At 44.3% G+C, this 18,956-nt stretch overlaps 1 protein-coding gene across 4 annotated transcripts in view; it reads right to left on the bottom strand.

The window, feature by feature from the left end:
- The window catches only part of ppfia2 (PTPRF interacting protein alpha 2), a 102,498-nt gene that overhangs the window by 65,963 nt on the left and 17,579 nt on the right, over positions 1–18,956 (bottom strand). For 3 of the 4 annotated variants that reach the window (XM_061073486.1, XM_061073475.1, XM_061073482.1), the window contains exons 2-4: positions 12,986–12,995; positions 10,636–10,670; positions 7,214–7,228 (exon numbers count right to left, since the gene is read on the bottom strand). The exons of the other annotated variant lie outside the window; for it this stretch is intronic. In XM_061073486.1, the coding sequence (XP_060929469.1) occupies positions 7,214–7,228; positions 10,636–10,670; positions 12,986–12,995 (60 nt within the window). The remainder of the gene's footprint in view (positions 1–7,213; positions 7,229–10,635; positions 10,671–12,985; positions 12,996–18,956) is intronic. 4 annotated transcript variants of the gene reach the window in all.

Below are 18,956 nucleotides of genomic sequence, written 5' to 3'. Positions count from 1 at the left end.
CCCCACATCAAGTGGCCTTTTCATGAGAATACGCCACATTTGCTGGTTTAATCCAATTCGTTCTCAATCTAATGGTGAAGAAGTGAAAGCATTTGTCGCAATTGAACCCGAGCGGCAGCATTGGAGTGTTCAGCATTTTATCTCAATGAACTGATAATTGGATCAAATAGTATTGAGCTTTTATTCAGATATCAAATCCACTTAAACAGCTGCGGCGGTTCAAGGCCCGGCCGGATCCTGTTCTGTTAGACACGGCTCAGCGAGCTTGATTAAGCCGAGCAGGTTGAACTCACTGCTTCCCTCACGCTCTTAGCAGGGATTTGGATCGGAGACACTTCAAAGTACTTGCTCCCGACATCGCAGGTTAACAGCGTCTCCAGCTGTGGAGCGGCAGATCCCATTAACCAGACACGAGCCGAGGTTACACACTCATCCCGACCCGGGGAATACGAGGCCCAAACTAATTCAAGACTCACTTCTCCAGCTCGTCCTCAGCACTGCTCTGTACCCACCACGGGTTTAACCTTACATGTGCGGTAATAAATGCTTTTAATAAACAGATAAGACCTCCAGGAATAAGGATTAGCGGTAATTAAAGGAGAGGGCCCCCAAAAGTGCAGGAAATCATCCTCTCTGATGCGCCTGTCGTTTAAAGAGAGATGCATGCTGGGAAGTGAGTCACGCTCCTCTGACCAAGGCAGACACCTCCAGATGGGGTCCAAAGTCGAGGCATCTGATTGGCTGATAGAACGCGAAAGGGAGGAATCCTGAGGGGAGTGAAAGTAGGTTTCAGACACATCCAGCCCCCCCGACTCTTGCTACAGCAGCAGGAGGGCAGGTTGGAGACATGAAGTGAGAAAGACGTTCAGTGTTAAAGTTAAAGGAGACAGATTCTGATCAAATTCAGGTTCAAGTTGAGGATTCTAACTTGTGTTTTTACTTGAAAATGCTCTAATATGACAAGTGTCAGCCTCTGGTGTTTCACTGTCTCTTTTAGGGAGTGTGACCAACTAGAATGTGGATTCCCAACCTGAGCCCATCAGGACTGGTTTCAGACATGAATTCTAAAATGATAATCTTCACGTACTTCAGCCTTTATACCTTCAACAGGAAACTTCTTTTAAAATCGATCTGTTTCACTTGTGTCTCTGGAGCTGAACTCATCCTGCTGCAGCCTAACACACAGTGAAGAGTGGGCGTGCAGGATTGTTGCCACCAGGGGCTGCACTAAGCCGTCCCGCACATCAGTCACAGTGAGAGACTGCGCGCTGCAGTGCACTGGACTCTGACATCATTTCTACAGATGTGCAGTGGGCGTGGCATAGTGCCTCCGTGCGCTGATTGGCTGCAGCCTCTCTCTCCTCTCTGTGTTTCGTCCCTGATCCACGCTCCTGTTTGTCTTCCACTAGTGAAATTATATTTTCATTGTATTATGTTATTGTACACATTATACAGCTTGAATCTTTGATCAAAGCGGTTAAAAATTATATTTCAAATCAATATTTCATCAAAGGGCTTATTCACATGGGCACCACGGAGGCAGTCTGTGCAAACGCTGCTGGATATTCATTAAACCAACACCTGAGTGAGTGTGCATGTGCTGAATGTGTGTGTTTTCATGTTGGCCTGCTCCTCCTCCTCCTCCTTCTCATCCCTCCGTCCATCTAAATCCCATAAGCAGAAAAACACACACAGTCCATGTTTTATCAATCAAAGAGCTCAAACAAATTGATTTTGGGTTTTAAAGCGTGTGTTTGATCGCTGTGCGCCTCTAATCTAAGAAGCTGCAGCCTTTGACAGATATATCACACAGCAGCAGTGATAATACACAAATTGGAATATGAGAGGCATGTGTGTAGTGCCGCAGAGCAAAGCTAATATGCATTTAGTGCAGGAATGTTTGAAGCTGCTTCGAGAGATCTTGTTTGGGACAGATTCAATAAGAATACCTCATAAAACCCGGAGCTGTAACCGGGCGTTTTGCTGCGAGTCAGTTCAGTTCAAAGAGACAAACACTTAAACTGCAAATGAGCTGGAAACAAGGGAGAGAAGATGACCTAAAGCGATTATTCTGGGAATAAGAGTCACAAGGGTCTGTCCCTGACGTGCAGAGCATAAAATACACATTTGCAGCCAGAGCTGTCAAAAGCATTGACGCGGGGGGAATATGAACATTAACTTCATATTTAAACACACAGCCTGTGAGATGTGTGTCATAAACCCTGCCTCCCTCCGTGTATGTGAATGGGAAATGGACCAAACTCCAAAAGTCGAAGTAGAATAAATTAATATGAAATAAAATGATAGCTGAGATTGACTCGTGCAAAGTTCCCTCACCTTCCAGACTTCAATGACTTCACAAAACAAAAGGTTCATCGCTTTCTTGTGTGTTACCTGGAAACACGTGTTCTCAGTTCAAGCTGTAGCGTAAGTTGCTGGTGCTGTAAATAGCTCAGCTCCAGAGGCTGTTTCCACGACGTGCCAAGGTGCACACTTGATATGCAGCACATGATGAATCACTGAGGGACTGCACGGATTGGGGGGGTAGAATTAGCATACCCTGTCGTCACTGTGCCGGGCACACAGTGTCAACACGCACCCTTAACGAGCCGAGTGGAGCCGAGCCCCTTTAAGCCGAGGCGGTGTTGTCATGTGCCGTGGTAGCCGCTGCGTTCCCGAGCTCCCAGAAGAGCTCAACTGTCAGCCGGAGCAATCTGCAAATCCACACTCGTCCTCTGGGTGCGGAGTGAGATTACACACAGACAAGGATCTACGAGCCTCAAGAATAGACTTCACTGAGTCTCCAAAAAATAACAAGAGATGGGACATTTTCAGGACAAATCATTGAAGGAAATTAGTTTTTTTTTGGTCATTATAACATTCCTGAAAGAAAGTTTTGCTGGGAAAGCTTGTGGTTTTCGCTCTTATTCTCTATGCGACTTCCTGACAGCTCAGCCTGCAGCTGACGGGCCCCCCCCAGGCTCCACAGCGCTGTCACCCTCCATTAGCACACATGTCGCTGCCTAATTGGGATTTTCCCTGTTGCAGAACTCCACTGAAACTCCAGTGGCTGTTATTAGCATCAAATATCTTATTCAGAATTGTTGGTGCCCTCATTTCCTCAAATGCGACTGATCTGTCATCACAACCAGAAAACTACTTACCTTAGAGTTTCAATATCTGTCATCTTAAAAGACTAACAAGCAACGATCCCATACAATCTGCGGGTGCGAGCGAAGGTCGTGGGTCCCTCCCTGCACGGAGGCCATCTTGGAAAACAACGGCCTGAGGAGGAACGGCAGCGGAGGCGTATTGATCGTGTCAACAGTCATGTGTGGGCAGGCGAGCGTAATGGACGTCGCAATGGCCGAGTCACGGCTAAAACATTATCAGGGATATAGTGTGACTGAATGTGTGTCTTTGTGTGTGTGTGTGTGTGTGTGTGTGTGTGTGTGTGTATGTGTGCGTGTGTGACCTCGACTCGTCAATAAGAGGTGACACAAGAAACTAAAATGTAGGTGGTAGAAAAGCCTGGTTTGAATCAGGACTTTTATGGGTGAAGCATCTTGGACAAAAGCCCTGATCGATTATTAGCATTTTTATTAATGTGATAAGATAATCAATGTCTTTTGAATGGCAAACACAAATATTTGCATGTATGTGTGCTTGTGTTGTTACATAATTACACCTCACAATAAAAGCCCTAATATAATAACTCATGTGGACAAAGCTTTAATAAACAGGCCATATTCGGAAAAAAATTATATTAAAGCAACATTAACTTTTACTGAGCAACAGCGCCCTCTGCAGGTGATTAATCCTCAACATTAAGTGTTTTTTTATATCGGGAAAAAACAAATCCTCCAACTGAACCCTGGATATTACCCATGATCCCCGGCTTCCTGAACCAGAAGAGCTGCTGCTGTAGCAAAGCAACCAACCTCTGTTCGGAATGCTTCATATTTCAAGTCAGTGAACCATCAAACTCATTTTGAAGAGGTAGACCAGTTACTTTTAAAGCACAGGATCAATCATGTGACTGCATCTTTCATGTTCTGCTCCTCCGAGTCTCTTGACTTCCGTCATTTTAAAGATCTTACTCATGTCGTCTTCTTTCTTTTTTAGCTGCTGTGAGATTTCTTCGGAGCAAAGGGCGGATGATGAAATCCAAGGAGCCATTATTCTCCATTTTTGATCTGCAAGATTTCAAAGCAGCTCGTGTCAGACTTCCAACGACACTGGGAAAAGGAGGCGGAGGCAGTCGACCAGGCTGTGAGTTAAAGTATCGCTCGCCCCCCTCTGGGAAATTCCAAGTCTCCTTTACAGTCGACTTGTTTTACTTCTTTCCAAACTTGCACTGCGAGCCTGAAACAGCCTTTGACATCTTTTTCCCTTGGAGGTTCATCTCAAAAGAAGAGTTTGTGAGGAGGTTGTCATTGGAAATATCTCTTATTCTACACAAGCTATAAGATAGAGACAGAATTCTGATGATGAAGCCTGGAGGACAAACAGGAAATGGAGCTAGAGAGGAGTTGAGGTTTCATCCCTGTGGTCGACCGACCGCTTCTGTGCTTCCTGACAACAGACACTAAAGAAGCCTGCTTCCTTAACCCTGATGGACTTTCCCATTTTGCAGCTCTCACTTCAACGCTCTCTCTTTTCCTGCAGACCTAAGTTTATGGACACAATTAAACATTGAGTTCCATTGAAAGGAAAATGCAGAAACAGTTGATCCTATTGTTGTTCATACTTTATATTTAGCTCTTCCAACATTGCTCCTGCTGACAGGTATTTGTATTAATCATATACGTAAAATAACAACAGACTAAACCAATTCCAGCTTCACTCTGAGACTCCGTCGGGCAAAGTAATCAAACGCAAAGCCAGAGCGGTGGAGCAGGTTTTCAATCACCCCCCCCCCTTGAGAAACAACGCTGCATTACAATCGTGCTGCTTCTTGTCCGTCCTGACGACATGTGCCCGTCGTGCTCAGCACTTCTGAAGAAAAACGCTGACTCAGGAATATGAGCTGTCAATCAGTTCTTTCATGTGCATTCGCTGACGGAAAACATCCGAAGGTTACGCTGGCGATTTTCCACATTAAATAAGAATGTGACAAAAAGAAGCAGATGAAGTCGAAGCTGCGAAATAGACGAGTTTGTTTCTCTGTGAACGCACTTAAATCTGCTGATGCTGTGTCTTTGGGGTCAAATGTCAAGTTCATTTTCATTGCAATCAACATTACAATAAATAATACATTCATAGAAGTGTGCAAAACTTCTTAAAAAGTTTAAATATCAAATTGGGACCTGCACACTCATTCATGAAGCTGCTAGTTCGATGATTATGAAGGATACATTTTAAAAGGTCCAACTGGCTGAGTCACAAAAAGCAGAGAAGTGAAGTGGAGCCGCCCACGTCTCCGTCTCATTAGAAGCTTTTTTCTGGAGGCACAAAATCGCTTAGTAACCACATTAGAGGAGAAACTGTGAAACTATATTTAACCGTGTAACTCAACACTTTAACAATAGATGAAAACCTTTCAGTTAAGCTTCAGGATTTTCACTGTTTGACGGTTGATGTAAAAAAAATTTAAAGTTTAAAGAACAATAGCGACCTTTGGTAAATGTGAGCAGAGAAAACAGCTTCAGTTCTAAAACACCTTGTTCTCTTGTAGCTGCTGATGCAACTTTTCTTATCAATCAAAGAGTTTTATACAAGAAAAATATTCGTAATAGTTTTCAAGAACTATTACGAACAGGATATATCTACAAATTCAATAAATTAGTCCAACTCGTCCAAATTTGAAGAAGATATTGGAGATATGTTCAACAGGTCCAAAACATGTTCTGTGAAGCAGCTGTGACCTTTGACCTCCCAAATGTAATGAGTTAATCCATTAGTCTAATTTGAAAGGATTCCCTCTAGGCGTTCCTGAGACATCAACACAACAGTGGGACGGACATGAAAACAATGTCTTCAGCATGGAGGCATAGACACAGACGACAAGACGGCAGCTTCCTGCTCCTCTGGGGATGTGAAGGATTCTGCTGAGTCAGCCAGGCTGGGATTACACCTCCTCCACCCAGACAGGACCACGGACAACAATGTGATTACTCATGTCGCTGGAAAAAACTACGACAACTGACACATCCTGCACATTATACTCCACTGAAACGTATGAGTGAAGCGCCCCTAGTGGCAGGTCTGGGAACATCTCCAGTGTCCTGTGCATCGAAGTCATTCTGATGGTTGAGTGAACACATGCACAAGTGGGTGTGACTGGAGACCACGGCAAGATAATTCATGATGAGTGTTAATCTGAAAATCCACCCAGAGATCTAATCCTTAGATGTTTTTATTTATCCTGGAGAAACGTGTTGAATCCTTCAATATTAACTAGAGTTTGTTTTAGTCTAAGATAAGACTCTAAATCCGTGGTGTCGTCAAGGTGCATGTTAGAAAACAAGACCGACATGATTTTGGATGTTCTAGAATCTAACCCCCATTTGCTCGACTACAGAAATTCAATTTAGTTTCAAAAAGAAGACAATATTTACCTCCTTCATGTTGTCTTTGCTGTTGTTTTGTTTTTCAGCAGGATTACAGAGAAACTGCTGATCGGATTTCCACGAAATTTAGTGAAACGATGGCACATGGGCCAAGAATGAAATAGTGAGTTTTTCACCAGTTTCCCAGGGACTGATTACTGGATGTTGAAGAAAATTGTCAGGTGCATTTAGGTGCTCTATGCAGCTTCATGTTATTTAAGGGGACTGAAATTCTAGTTTACGAATGTAAATGTTTTCATGTAAGTAAACACCAACCAATCTTAAATATCTAAATTTCCAAAGGCAGGATCTGGGCCACTAAATCTGAACGAGTCCCATTAGAGCCGCTGCTTGATGAGACTCCCACAGAGGGAAGTTAACAAGCTTCACTCAGCGCTGGAGTTTCAGTCGTGCGGCTGAAGGCTGACGACGGCGGAGGATGAGGAGGAGGATGAGGAGGATGAGGAGGATGAGGAGGATGAGGAGGATGAGGAGGAAATCTAAGAGGAGCCATGCTCGGCATAGAAATGAAGTGGATATTGACCCAATCAATCTTCCAGGAGGATGCAACCACATCTCGTTTTATTTGGCTCATGTGTGTCTGAGCGCCTCTTCCTCCTCGCCGCCCTCTTTCCCCTGATTGTTTTTACTTCATTTGCAACTTCGGGCTCATCAGTCTTCTGCAGCGGCGCCGGGGGGGAAGGAACAATCTCATAAGTTTCTCATTACCGCCCCCCCGGCCTCGTGAAGAGCACTGCTGCTGCTCAGAGATAACAACAGACCTGCTTTTGGGAGACGAAATACTGTTTCTGCAGCGCTTTTGCTTCCCGACGCTGAAAGTCGTTAAGTAACCCAATAAGGGGGGTGAGGTAAATAAGGTTAAAGTTCTCATGATGATGGGAAAAAAAGATTTAAAGTGAGCATGTGTAATATTTAGGCTGAAAACCTGGACAAAAAACAATACATCTAAAGGATGAGCAGACATAATATTTCCAATCTGGTTCAATTAAGGCGGAAAAATGGGAATTTATGGGACAATTACGGCGCAGAGAGCGAAGAGAAAACTCTTCTATCAGCTTAAGAAAGTGAATCCACTAAAAAGTTCATTAACAGGGCCGACAGCCCCTCGCTCTCTAAAGGCCACGTCGTCAGGGCGGAGGTGATGGATGGAGAGGAACGCCGCCTCGGCTGTTTAACTGAGACAACAAACACTGTCCCCGAGCACGCCATCCATCCTCCCCCCCGACGTGCACCCCGAGCACTACGTCTTCTGGCCTGTCGCCGCCGACCAGCAGAGGCCTGCACTGGATCAAACGCCCTAATTGGCCTCGTGACAGTGCAAACATACTCCTATGTAGATATAAACCCACCAAACAAACAGATGAAGCTTTGGGAAAAGAAGTTAACACACGTGCACGACCTGGGAAAACACGTCTCTGTTTCTGTCTGTGGTGTCATGAGATGTTACAACTCCAGTCAGTCTCCTTAAGTGAAGAGAGGACGAGCAGAAAATCATCTGTTTTCCTCCATCGGCTGCTGTTGCTGCTTTTAACCTGATCATGAAGTCAGAGCGAGTGCACTGACACAAATCACTTGTGATCTATGGTTTTGATTCACACTTTGTCAGAGAGTTAAATTCATATCGTCTCAGGAACGATCCCGGCCGGGGGCAGCATCACTTTGTCGAGATCAGTGATTGTTGGAAGACTCAGAAGGAGGAGGAGTAAATTATCCATGTGCAGGACTGAAGGTGAAGACATGAGGAGTTTGTGTTGCAGGAAGGGTTGTCTCCTTGTCAAACAGCGCCATCTGCTGGGCAAAGACAGCTGCTGCAATAGTATTTGCTTCGAAAATAAATACATGAGATCACTGCCCTAAAATAATAAAGAGAAATATTTGGCAGATATTCTCCAGATATTACAAGTTATGCTAAGTTGGAGTAAAAAGATAATTTCCGACCCTTTGCTGAGTGTCTGTTTTTTAACCCGCTCCCCCATTTCATTCTGATAATGAATTGGAAGATGGATGATTTATTTTGTTGTTCATATTGTTTAATTGAGTTTTGTTGTCTCTTCAGCATAGTCTCCAGGTGAAATTATTATTTCTACACTTCATCAAATCCCCAAATAAAACGTGAACTGTTATTATAATAATGAAGATAATATAATAATTAAATACCTATTATGTTATTAATTCTAACTTGATCCTGACAAGGATAAGAATAGATAACAGATAGATAAATCTCTGATCCCTGTGCTTCCTGACTTGGCCACAAGATGGCAGAATCCTACAACAGGAAAAAGTCAATCTTGTATCAGCTCATTTTACAGCATCTAATTCTCTCGAGGCTTAAATTAAAAGAGTCCTGTCGTTCACTCTCTTAAATATGTGTCACATGTCTTTGTCGTGTTTCAGTCCAGCTCTTCTCAAAAGAAATCCAAACGTCTTCCATCTTTAATCTGGTAACATGTCCAGCACCGCCATCCCTCATCCCTGGTTCCAGGAGTCAGACGTGAGCCCTGCCCTTTTCCATCCAGACAGGAAACGATGCCGTCTGCACCGTAGATCCCCCCCGATCGATGAGACACCGGGCATCTCGAGGCCCCTCGTGTCAGCCATCAGGACGGAGCATCCTCCCACACTCAGAGCACGCAAATCCATACGAGGCGCTCTCGAGGAAGCGGCTTCCTGTCAGAGCAGCAAATTACAGCAGCCACTATAACCCCCCCCCTGCAGCAGCAGCAGCAGCAGGGGGGGGTAGGCTCGGAGTCAGCTGCAGCCAGCGCCTCCAATCTCCAGAGCTCGGCCCACGCCACAGAAACTACAGAGGCCTAGTAATGACTGGTTATTCTCTGAGTAAGCAGGATGTGTGGTGCTCTGTGTGTGTGTGTAGCCATGTGTCAGTATAAATGCTGGAGTGTCATCTGAGAGGCCAACTGCAGATTGTTAAGATACAAGAGAGATACAAGAGATTTCGAAGAATACAAAGAGGTTCGACAAAATTTTTTATTTTTTCTAAATATGACAAATATCTTCAAAATATAAGGATTTAGCTTATTTAGGCACAAACTGTTGTAAAAAGTGTATTGAGTTGATCTACTTGTTTATTATAGATGATCTCTGAAACCGACCAGGACCCTTTCTACCCTTTCTATGATGTCTTATCTCCAGGATTACATTATATCTCTTATCTGGTAGAATTACTGCATAATTCTAATAGTATCCCTCATGTCCGACAATGTGTTTCCGCCCATTCATCATCCTATGACCCCTCCGATTCATCTAGTTTTATTTATTTATCTACCCAGATAAGAAACCTCTGCAATACATAATATTGTAGGTGGCAACTTCCACCTCCACCTGGTATAAAGTAAAATACTACGAAAAGTATAAATAAACTGAGAAGAAGAAATAACACCAGACAGGCGGGAAAAATGAGAAACATGAGCTGAGATTGAACTATAAAATCGATAAGATCATATAAACAAATAAATAGAATAAGCTAATGAACCACTTTTACCTGCTGCTATAATTACTCTCTCTACCTTTATCTCTGACCAGCACCGTCCTTGACCCACTGACAACTGAAACTTGCTCGGCCACAAACCAGACGTCGCTGCTTTGTTTAGTTTTTTCCTCCCCGAGCACTTTTGAAGTAGGAAATAACCTTTCGCTTTGGGACATTTCATGGCTGCTGCTATTGGACGACACGGAGACGAGCGGCTGGTGCTGCGCTCCTGTTCCTCTTAACCAAACTGTGACAGAAAACTTCGAAACCACAAACTCTCTCCGCCAAAGAAGCTTTTTTCGGTGACAAAGCCCCGAAGCCAAAACGTCTCCAATCAGCTGAACAGGCCAGAACTAATCCGTAAAGAAGCAACAAGTCCAAAATGAGTCTCTGGGCTCTTTTTCAAACCCAATTCCTCCTTGAGATTTTCTGTGTTTCTCCATAATGTTCTCGACTCGTCTCTGGTGTCAGATTTGCTGTGTGGTAATTTGATTAAACACATTCATTTGGGATTATGCAACATGAAAACATCAAACTGAGGTTTGAGCTTCAACGATCATTCTTGACTTTGAAAACACCTCGAGCTCCATTTGCGAGCGAACCTGTAGCAGCTGAATTATTTTTCCACTGATGAAGATTATTTAATGACACACAAAGTTGTTTGCCAAATAAGAAAAATCTAAATCTTGAGCTCAACTTTATAGTCGACATGGAGGAGAGGTTCTTCAAGTGCACAGTAAATGATTGAAAACTGACAACTGAGTAAACTGCACAGGATCACAACCCTCAGCATAATCAATCAACCAATCATTTAACTTTGAGGTGAGATTTCTGTACCTGAGAAGGTTTAGAAACCAGATTTCGACACAGTAAGGATCTTCCAAATCAAAAATTACCACTTGACTCTATGGAAATGATTGGAAGTTATTTACCTGTGGGTGCAGCAGTGGAAACAAGGGGCCAGGATCCAGTGGAAGGAACCAACAAGGAGAAAGAGAGAGAGAACAAACGTCACCAGGGGAACATTTAAAACCTTACACACACAAATTAAATCAACATATTAGATGAGTGAGGTCACAGTGACCTTTAACCTTTGACAACCAAAATCGAATCATCATTCATCCTTGAGTCCAGCTGAGGTCTCCGGCCACAAGGTGTCGCCAGCGCGGAGGTATACCAAAACAAGTAATACAGAGGAGAATGTAAAGGCACAAATGACCCTGTTCTGCTGACACACACGGGCACACACAAAGACACACACACACACACACACAGACGTGATAAAAGGAAATGACACGTACACCGATTGCTGCCGACGTCCATGAGAATCAAACACTTCCTGTGAAGCTGCTCGAGCCTCCGGTTGAGCGACATCTTTATTCTCCTCAGCCACCTGCGCCCCTGCCTCTTTGTCGCCCCCCCCACCCTCTCTCCTCCTCCTAGTCTCCCCCTCTTTTCTTTGATGGCAGGCACGTGAATGAATCTCATGCTGAAGCGTTTTGTGATGCTGCTGCAGACGGGGGTGGAGGGGGGGGTCTGAGAGTTTGCTACGGTTTCCCAAAATAACTCAGGACGAAGCTTCTGAGCTCAGGGTTGTGAGACGGAGAAATGAAAGAGAGTCTTTACTCCTTTCTTGTGTTTTAACCACTAAACAGCTCTGCGTCTTCACAGCAAACTTTGCAATCCGCAGTCCCATTTCCTTCCTCCTCGTCTTCCTCCTCGTCTTCCTCAGTATATGTCTGGTAAGTGCTGGTATATGTGGCGGTGGACGAGAGCGGCCTCGTCCACAGGGGACAGGAGTGGAAGAAATGGAACGGGATGGACAGGACAGAATCACCCAGCGGAAGAAGAGCACAGACCAAAATCAACTCTGAGGGCAAAGACTTAGGGGGGGGTTTGAGTTTGTCACGCAAACTCTCCTCTTCCTCCTCCTCCTCCTCTCATCACTTTCACTGGTCGTTTTGGGAATTTGGGAGAAGAGGATCAAATGTGTCCCAAAATAACAAGAAATATGAAGCTGAGATCAACTTGGGGCATTTGCTAATAATATTTTTTGCTTGCAGCTGCTAGTTCTGCTCATATTTGCCATTAATCTCTAATAATTTTAATATCTTTTCCAATGAAAACCGAAAAAAAATTGAAGATTGTATATTTTTTCTTTGAAATAGTCATTTGAAAGTATATATTTTACTTCATAGACATAAAATGTATGATTTATGCTTTTTCACAGTGATAGATTTCAAAAGGATGCGATATTCTATCAATTATCACCTTGTTTGAACTTGAAATGTGCAACTTCAGCCACTAGGGGGCTCTCATTTAAAGGTAAATCCACCTCAGGCACAGATCATGCTGAATTTAAAGTCAGTACTGTGTTTTTAGAGATTTGAATGAATTCCTGAATTTCTAACAATTTCAGAAAACCTCCAGAGACGGAGAGAAAAACTGTTACTCAGAGACAATGGAGCTGAAAAGAGGTTGTTTTGTTTCTTCTTCTACTTTTAGGATTGCGCAGAAACCACTGAGCAGATTTGCATTGCGCTCGTGGAAGGATGAGACACGAGCCAAGAAAGAGTTCATTCAATTTTGTGGCGGATCCAGGTTTTATTCTTCGGATGTTTTCCCCCAGGGAATAATTCATGGATCTATTTAAGGGACTGATATCAACGAGTGTCTGCAGCATAAGGCAGCTTGATTGAATTTACCATTACATCGGGCGGGAAATAGGCCTCAAAAAACACAATATGCCCAAAGATGCATCAGTGTCATCGTGCTGTAGAGGGCGCTCTTTCCTCAACACAGAAATCCCCATATAGATCATACTTTAAAATGCAGTATTTGCCTTAATAATGCAGAATGCCAGCTCTACATTAAACCCTGCAAGTTCTTCAGTCCCTCACACACACACGACACGCGTGACTTCCACAACCGATGTCCTCTGTCTCCGATGCTGTCAGTCACATGACGAGCTCTCTAGGTCACACGCTCTTCCACAGGCAAACACAAAAAAATAAAACGACGCTCACGCACTTAACATTAAAAACGCACCAGCTCATATTCTCGCTTCTGCACGTCTGACACGGATCCACTCGTGGAGGTGTGTAGGAAGGCTTCTCTCTCCTCGCCCTCTCCTCACCCCTCTCTCTCCATCCCTCTCATTAGCCCTCCTCTCCTCCTCAGAAATGTCAGCCTGCCCACAGATACATCGCCTCACATATGCCGCACCATTTGGCATTTGAATATATCGGCGTTGTGTGTGCGTGGCTCGAGCGTCGGCTGCCAGGTGCTTCAGACGCCGAGTCGGTTTGAAAGATTTCAGGCTGCAGAGTGGTTGTAACGAGCTGGTAACCGTGCTCTGAGCGTAGGAAACTCACACACTGACCTTGTACTCACATGAATCATTTTGAATATCTTTTATGCAGGAAAGTGCTGAGAGCTGCGCGACCCTTTCGGTTTATCTAAGGAAGGCTCCACTCACAGATTTAACTACTCCGTGAAATGACCTTTACTCATTCTACTGACATGAGGGAATTATTGTCACAATTGATGTTTCTGCCGGTGGAAAGAATAAACTGGTGATACTGAGGTTAAATGACGGGAACGCACTTCAATTCATGAACAATAGCAACATGTGGACAGAGCGTGGTCCTAAATAAAACTGTTGTGGGTAATTTCCAGCTCACTCGATATAAGATAATCGTGTGAAGGAAAAGCAACTGAAGTGTACAGTGTGTGGATCTGACTCCTCACGTGCTGGACCTGTCCGGATATTGTCAGAGAAGAAGAAGTCGTCCAACCAAAACCTCTGACATGTCAGAAATTCATCCAACTGTCCCGTGTCCAGTCAGGGATAAGGAATATATATATATATATATATATATATATATATTTCTTAATGATAACAAGCTGCTTTCCAAGTGAAAAGAAAATAGTGTAAATTAAACTATTAAATCCATGAAAACGCTGTAAAACTATATACTATTATAGGAGGTATAAACGGTGGCTACAAAGACAATATGCTCCATTAAGGCAGATGAAATTTATGGAGAGGAATTAGCAAAGCAATTAAAAATGACTGCTAACTAAAAAGTTAACTGTTACGCATTTCCATAAAATTATAAATATGAAGCTCAATTATTTTGTAAATCTTTATAAATAGTCTTTATCTTTATTGTCTCACAAATTAGGAGCATATGTTAACTTTCTAGTTTGCATGTTTTTGCTTTAGGAGAAAGTGGTGTGATTAAAAAGCTTATTATAAATAAATAAATATATTTGCTCCAGAAAGTCGATAGAGACTTTGAAGATTCTGTAAATACTTAATAATAATGTATTAATAAGTACACCCTGCATTTTTTTCAAAGATCTGGAGAAATTCAAGGTTCGACTGGCAGGTGTTTTTTTTTACTTTTGTGACTGCGATGCATCAAGAGAACAGACTTTGATCAGAGGTTCACATCTGCAGATCTAAGCAGATGTGGAAAAAGAACTCTTATGACAGCAGCAGGAGGAGGAGGACTGAAATAATCTTATTCTGACCGTTGAGCAGCTCCACTGGGGCGGCTGCGGTATAGCTCCCTTTCTTGAAATTGTAGTCGAGGATTTTTGCCCACCCGCTTTGTGCCTGTCGGTCAAACCGGCGAACCCTCGGCCACAAGGTCACGTCTCTAACCGCTGCACCGCTCCCCTCGGAGCAGCAGCTCAAGTGGTTCGGTGTTTGCCTGAGGCCACAAACTGAGGCATGGACGGGCTACGTGCCGTTTAGAAGCAGAACGGGTGCACACGGTTCTTGGGTGACCTGATGAAAACAAGAGAAAGGACACTCCGGCCAGCGTTCTCACACACCAGCATATATCGACGCCGGTGCCCGGGCTGCAACAGAAAAGGTGTGAATGTGTGTGTGCATGAGTGTGCGCGTGTGAGTCAGAGAGAGAGAGAGAGACAAAGGCGGAGCAGAGCTTTGTGCTTTGCCCTTGTTGAAGGGAGAGACGAGATGTGTCTAAACAGAGATGGTGACATCACTTCTTGGCAGGCGGCTCCAGGGAGACCGTGATGCCTGAGCCAGGGACGAGCGCTCATCCAATCACAAAATGAGCCACTGTGTGAGTGTGGGAGTGAGTGTGTGTGTGTGTGTGAGTGTGTGTGACATGCTGTGACCAGGTCAGTCAGCACAAGCCTCCCACAGCTAGCCCTTAATCAAACAGTGGTAGGTCAAACCACAACAAGTAATGGGAGTACAGTTTGTGTGTGTGTGTGTATGTTGACTTGTGCATTTCCTCTTTTCTTCCTGCCCCTGACAAGATGCTTTCAGGTGCACAAATCTATAATCCATCCATAAAGACAACGATGGACTGTAAAGACACTGGACTACGTCTTTGTCCCCTCCTGCATGTGGGCGGATGCTTCCCAACACTTCCTCCAGCCGAGTGTCAACGCTCCCGTGTGTTTGCAATAACCTGCTCCGGAGTGGCAACACTTTCAAAATGAGATTTTCTTTCCTTTTTCATACAGTGCGAGTTCAACCCGGTCAGTAGAGAGAAGCAGAGAAACACTGGGGCACAGATGGCCGGTGGGTAACAGACAAGAGAGAGAGGGAGGAGAGAAAGAGAGAGAGAGAGAGGACGAGAGAAAGGGGGGGAGAGAGCGTCCTTGACCTTCACACGCTGACATAAGGAAGCATCGGAATTTTGAAGCACACAAATACACATGCAAATGCTGCCCTGAATCCTGGCTAATCCACCCTATTTTCAATTCCTCTTCCTACTTAATTTACAGTTTCCTGCTGTAAATGAGCCAGTGACCACTCCTCACCCGTCGGTTCCAGGCGGCTGAGGATGTGGGCCACTTCAGGCAATGATGCAGCCCCTCTTGCAAATTGGATTGTGAGCCTAAAGTGGCTCAAATAGCACAAAACAAACCTCTGGCACCTTGACATGAGGTATATGGCTCAAGGGGCCAAATGACAGTGTGGCAGTGTTGGGCCAAAACTATTTTCCGAGGTGGGTTTGGATTTATTTGCTGTTTTATATTGGACAGAACCAACGGAGGAGAGAAATACCAGATGCCGTGTCGATGCTTCCAAAGAATTGCCGACGTCTCATGTTGCAACAGCAGCTTCACAACGAGCTAATTTGGCTAAAGGACCATTATGATCCAATTTGAACCCAGCGAATGCTTCTTGTGCAGAGAAGTGGTGATGTGCTTAGTGTGATAAGAGTCAGAGAGTCACTTGGAACTAACCACTGGTCTCTGTGCTGTGTGGAGTCAGACTGAAAGGCTAATGAGTTCATCAAATCCACTGTGGCTGTAACATCTCTGGTGCCACGTGGAGCCAAAGGACCTAATGGGAAATCTGACTTTGTCAAGTGTTGTAGACACGATGAGCTAATGGTACATTAGTGTGTGTGTGTGTGTGTGTGTGTGTGTGTGTGTGTGTGTGTGTGTGTGTGTGTGTGTGTGTGTGTGTGTGTGTGTGTGTGTGTGTGTGTGTGTGTGTGTGTGTGTGTGCGTGTGTGTGTGGGATTGTGTGTGTGGGATTGTGGGAGGAATCCGGAATATCCAAAGGAAAACCCCACGAGGAGAACATGCAAACTTCACCAAGAAAAAGTATAAAGTGAACTGCAGGGATGGGATATACATTTTTCTCTGTGTTAAATTATTTGAAAGACGTCTTTTACTTCATGCATGGTAATCTCAATCCATTGTTAATAAAGAAATATTGATCGGTGCAGCTTTAATGACTTTAAAAAGTTCGGTCCACAGCTGCACAAAGCTGGACACACACCCTCCATCAGCGGAGATGGTCTCTCACTTATCCAGCCACCGGGATGGAGACTGAACTTCCCCTCCCTGCAGAGGCTCCATCAGTCGACACGATGTCCAACGATTTGTCATTACGATGATTAGAACACAGCTCCTAACATTCAAGCCATTGGAAAAATCAATGTGTGTGTTGTAGTACAGGAAAACGAAAATAACGTACACAGTTCCTGCAGATTTGTGCCATTTCACACCGTTTCACCTCAGTTCAACTTCATGTTTAAATGAAATGAACAACCTTTTTGGAGTCTGTTCTAATCAGTGAGCCTGTCTATATATTAATATTTACAATATTATATCAGCATTGCCAACCATGGACTGTAAATAAAGCTGTGAAAACCTCTGGGAAAAGCCTGAAAATACAGCAGAGTGTGAGCCTCAGATCCCAACACCTCACTCGCCTGTTTACGTGATCTCACATTCGAATTAGACGTCCACAGAATTCCAGTGCAGTGTGACAACAGCACGTCCACCCTCCCCCACCCCACCCCCCCTCCTCCTCCTCCTTGCATGCTGACCCAGCATGCAAACCAAAAACCTGAGGTGTGTCAAATCCACAAAAAACACAGAACAGAACGTCTGTCAGGTCAGTGAATAAAATTAAAAATCAGGCTGGATTGACTTTAAGTTTTAATTTTTTCCCCCAACAAATATACATAGATATTTCCAGTTTAGGGATGAAGGGTAGGGACGGGAAAGAGGAAAAAGAGGGTAAGGAGGTGAGGCAAGGGTAATGAGGGTAGTGAAGGGAGAGGGGTTGAGATGTTTGGGGGTTTGAAAGACAGGAGTTACTTGGTTTTACTCAATAAAACTGAGCTGAGGGGTTATGTCCTCCTCCATCTTCCTCTCTTTGTTGAAGGATTCTTCCTGCTTGGTCGTCCACATCTCCTCAGTATCTTTGACCCGTTTCTCCAGCTCCTTGATTATCTTGAAGTTGGCCTCCATCTCTGCCTGCACACGCCAGAGACTGTCCTCCAGATCGTTGACTTTCGTCTGCCACTCGGTCTTGCTCTGGAGGATATCATTCTCCATGGCTAGCAGCTTGGCCACGAGCTCCCGGTTGCCATCTTCCAGAGCCATATTTCTACTGGTGACGCTGGCGATCACCTGATCCTTTTGGAGAATTATATCCTCCTCCATCTTGCTCGCTTTACTGAGCGAGGCCTTGATCTTGGCAGCCCATGTCACCTCTGTGTGATTGACCAGTTTCTCCAGCTGCTTGATTTTCATTGAGCTTTTCCTGCCCTCTGCCAGCTCACGTCTGAGATGGAACTCCAGATCCTCGTATCTCGCCTCCCACTCAATCTTGTTCTGGGTGATTGTTAAGCCACTGACTTTCAGCTCGGCCATGAGCTCCTTGTTTTCGTCTTCCAGCGCATTTCTTTGACGTGTGACCATGTTGATCATTTCATACCCTTCATGGACATCGGGTGTCATTTTCTCGTCAGGAAAGCACTCCCTCTCATTCAGGTGGCCGTTTTGCCTGAGCTCCCTTCGGAGCTCCTCGTTTTCTGTCTGCTGGTTTTGGAAAAGAGCACTTAAGCATCTGTAGTCTTTCTCTTGGTATTTCAACTCCTTTTTAACCTGCTTGATCTCGCTCTCCAATTCGGCCCGGAGTCTTTCGTACTCGGAACCCTCATTTTCCTTTTTCCATGCGGCTTCTCGGCTGGACATAACCATTTTGAGAGTTGCATTTTGCTGAACCAGCCCCAAATTTTTAAACTCCAGGTGCTTGATTTCTCCATGGAGCTCCTCCACCATTTTACTGGGAGAATGCACATGTTGCAGCACTGCCTGAAAGACACAAACATTCAAATAATGGATAAAAACACAGCCCCATACTAACTTTGAACACATTCTAAGTATCTTTAACAGCTGCTGCATAATAACCACAAACTATTGTAACATTTAGAAAGCAAGGCCATATCCCATTTTCAAAAGAAATTCAAAAGCTTGAATGCTCTGTATTATTTCACATATAAATCAAAAGCAAAATGCTTCAGGCTGCTAGCAGTGGTCTGTTTGCAGTGCTTCCATGATAAGTGCTAATTAAAATAGGTGCATAGTGTATCTTCAAC

The sequence above is a fragment of the Limanda limanda genome, chromosome 1 (genome assembly GCF_963576545.1).
Source record: "Limanda limanda chromosome 1, fLimLim1.1, whole genome shotgun sequence".
Taxonomy (NCBI): domain Eukaryota; kingdom Metazoa; phylum Chordata; class Actinopteri; order Pleuronectiformes; family Pleuronectidae; genus Limanda; species Limanda limanda.
Note: the sequence above shows the minus strand (reverse complement) of the source record. Positions and strands in the feature narration are given on the sequence as shown.